The following is a 1,637-nucleotide window of genomic DNA, read 5'->3' as shown; positions in this document are numbered from 1 at the left end:
TAAAATTTGAGATTAATCTAAAATAGATGATCCAACAACATCGCAGTCACCAACATCAGAACCAGCCACAACAACAGTAACCACAAATGTTATCCCTAGTTCCACGGTGACGTCAGTGGAAGATCAAACACCAACCGGTACGGCAGGAGAAGAAACAATGCCTGTTGTTGAAAGTAAAAGACATATGTATTAAATATCCTATTTGTTTGAATATTTTGATATTTTTGATGATTTCTTTCTTCATGTTAACAACTTCGCAGTTTTATATTTGTTATAATATTCTTCTAGTGTATAAATAAATTTACAATCTATGGCTATGACTGACTAAATGAATTCGCTTTGATGCTACTACGTAGTTATCATAATAAGACAATGATTTACAATATGCAATTATTTTTTTTTCACCAATACACCTGTATAGTCCTCCCATGTTTAAAAATAAGCCTCATTTTAGTCGTCAATTTCACAAACTTGTAGTATTGGCTGTTTTGATAGTCAAAGTACAGGTAAAAACAGTATAAGACTTCATAAAATTAGTAAAAAAAAATTGATTAAACGAACTTCATTAACAGAAGCTGTATTTAATAAATGTTGAGATATTTTTTGTGAATCAAAAATTGCCATATTTAAAACTTGTTTCTAAAGAAAAAAATTTGATACCAATTTTCTTCGTCCATGTACAACTACAAAACAGTTAAAAATTACAAGTCGAATACGGAAACCATTTTGATTTCTTTTCCTTCAGTGCCAGTTTTTGTTTACTTCGTAGCTATGTGCCCCTGTTCCTGTGACTACATGGACAAAATCGTGTACTGGAGAAATGAGACAAACCAGCTGAGACAATACTATGAACTGAGTGAAAGGTTGGCTCAACTCAAGCGCCTCCTCAGCGTCAACACAAAGAATCTCTCCTCCACCGTGAACAAGAAGATCAGCGCTGACGACGAGCGGCCGACAGCCTCTGTGACAGGTTACGTGGGAGTCGTCTTTATTGCCTTATTTCTTGTTGGAATGGCCCTGGCTGATGCTCCTGTATTGATTCGGCAGACTTCTAAACTCCTCAAAGACATCAGAAAACTGTGTGCTCTAAAATAAGTTACACCGCTCTCTGTCCTTTTTATCTAATTACAAAAAAGATGAGAAACGAGACTTTATGATAAACGTGATGACTTCGACTTTCCTATCGTCAAATTCCCTTCCTTTTGTAGTAATACATCTTGATCACTTTAATATAGGGTTTATAACAGTTTTTAAGACGAGGCAAGTTATTAACAAACAAGTTGATGAATCAAAAATATTGTTTTGCAAGGTCTATGATCGATAGGATGACCTCGTCGCAATTACAATCTAATATATAGTCGAATGCTGGCTGACGTTTTCATACTTCAGTGTAATTGTTATACTATTATATTTTCACACTGAATTGTCCAGGGATGTTTCCGTTTTCTCGTCAAGGCAATTAAATAGGAAGCTCACAGTGGATGTGACCAGTTGACAGAGAATGCTTACTCCTTCATGGAACCTGATCTCACCTCTGAAAGTTTAAGAGGTCTATGTTTGTTCTCCTCTTCATTGGTATTGATATGATAGACTTTGAAGCTGTATTATTGTTCTTTATCACATGAATATTTCATTTT

General features: G+C 34.9%; 1 protein-coding gene across 1 annotated transcript; it reads left to right on the top strand.

Annotated features, from left to right (window-relative positions):
- The first annotated feature begins 30 nt into the window (after positions 1 to 30).
- On the top strand, positions 31 to 1,351 carry LOC134275035 (uncharacterized). Its single transcript, XM_062757274.1, has 2 exons — positions 31 to 173; positions 770 to 1,351. The coding sequence occupies exons 1-2, from the start codon at positions 158 to 160 to the stop codon at positions 1,093 to 1,095; spliced, it is 342 nt and encodes a 113-aa protein (XP_062613258.1). The 5' UTR covers positions 31 to 157; the 3' UTR covers positions 1,096 to 1,351.
- The last annotated feature ends 286 nt before the right edge of the window (positions 1,352 to 1,637 follow it).

The sequence above is a fragment of the Saccostrea cucullata genome, unplaced genomic scaffold (assembly GCF_032062105.1).
Source record: "Saccostrea cucullata isolate Sc308-1 unplaced genomic scaffold, CSIRO_AGI_Scuc_v1 ctg13213, whole genome shotgun sequence".
NCBI lineage: Eukaryota > Metazoa > Mollusca > Bivalvia > Ostreida > Ostreidae > Saccostrea > Saccostrea cuccullata.
The sequence above is the reverse complement of the archived record's forward strand: the minus strand, read 5'-3'. Positions and strand labels throughout refer to the sequence as shown.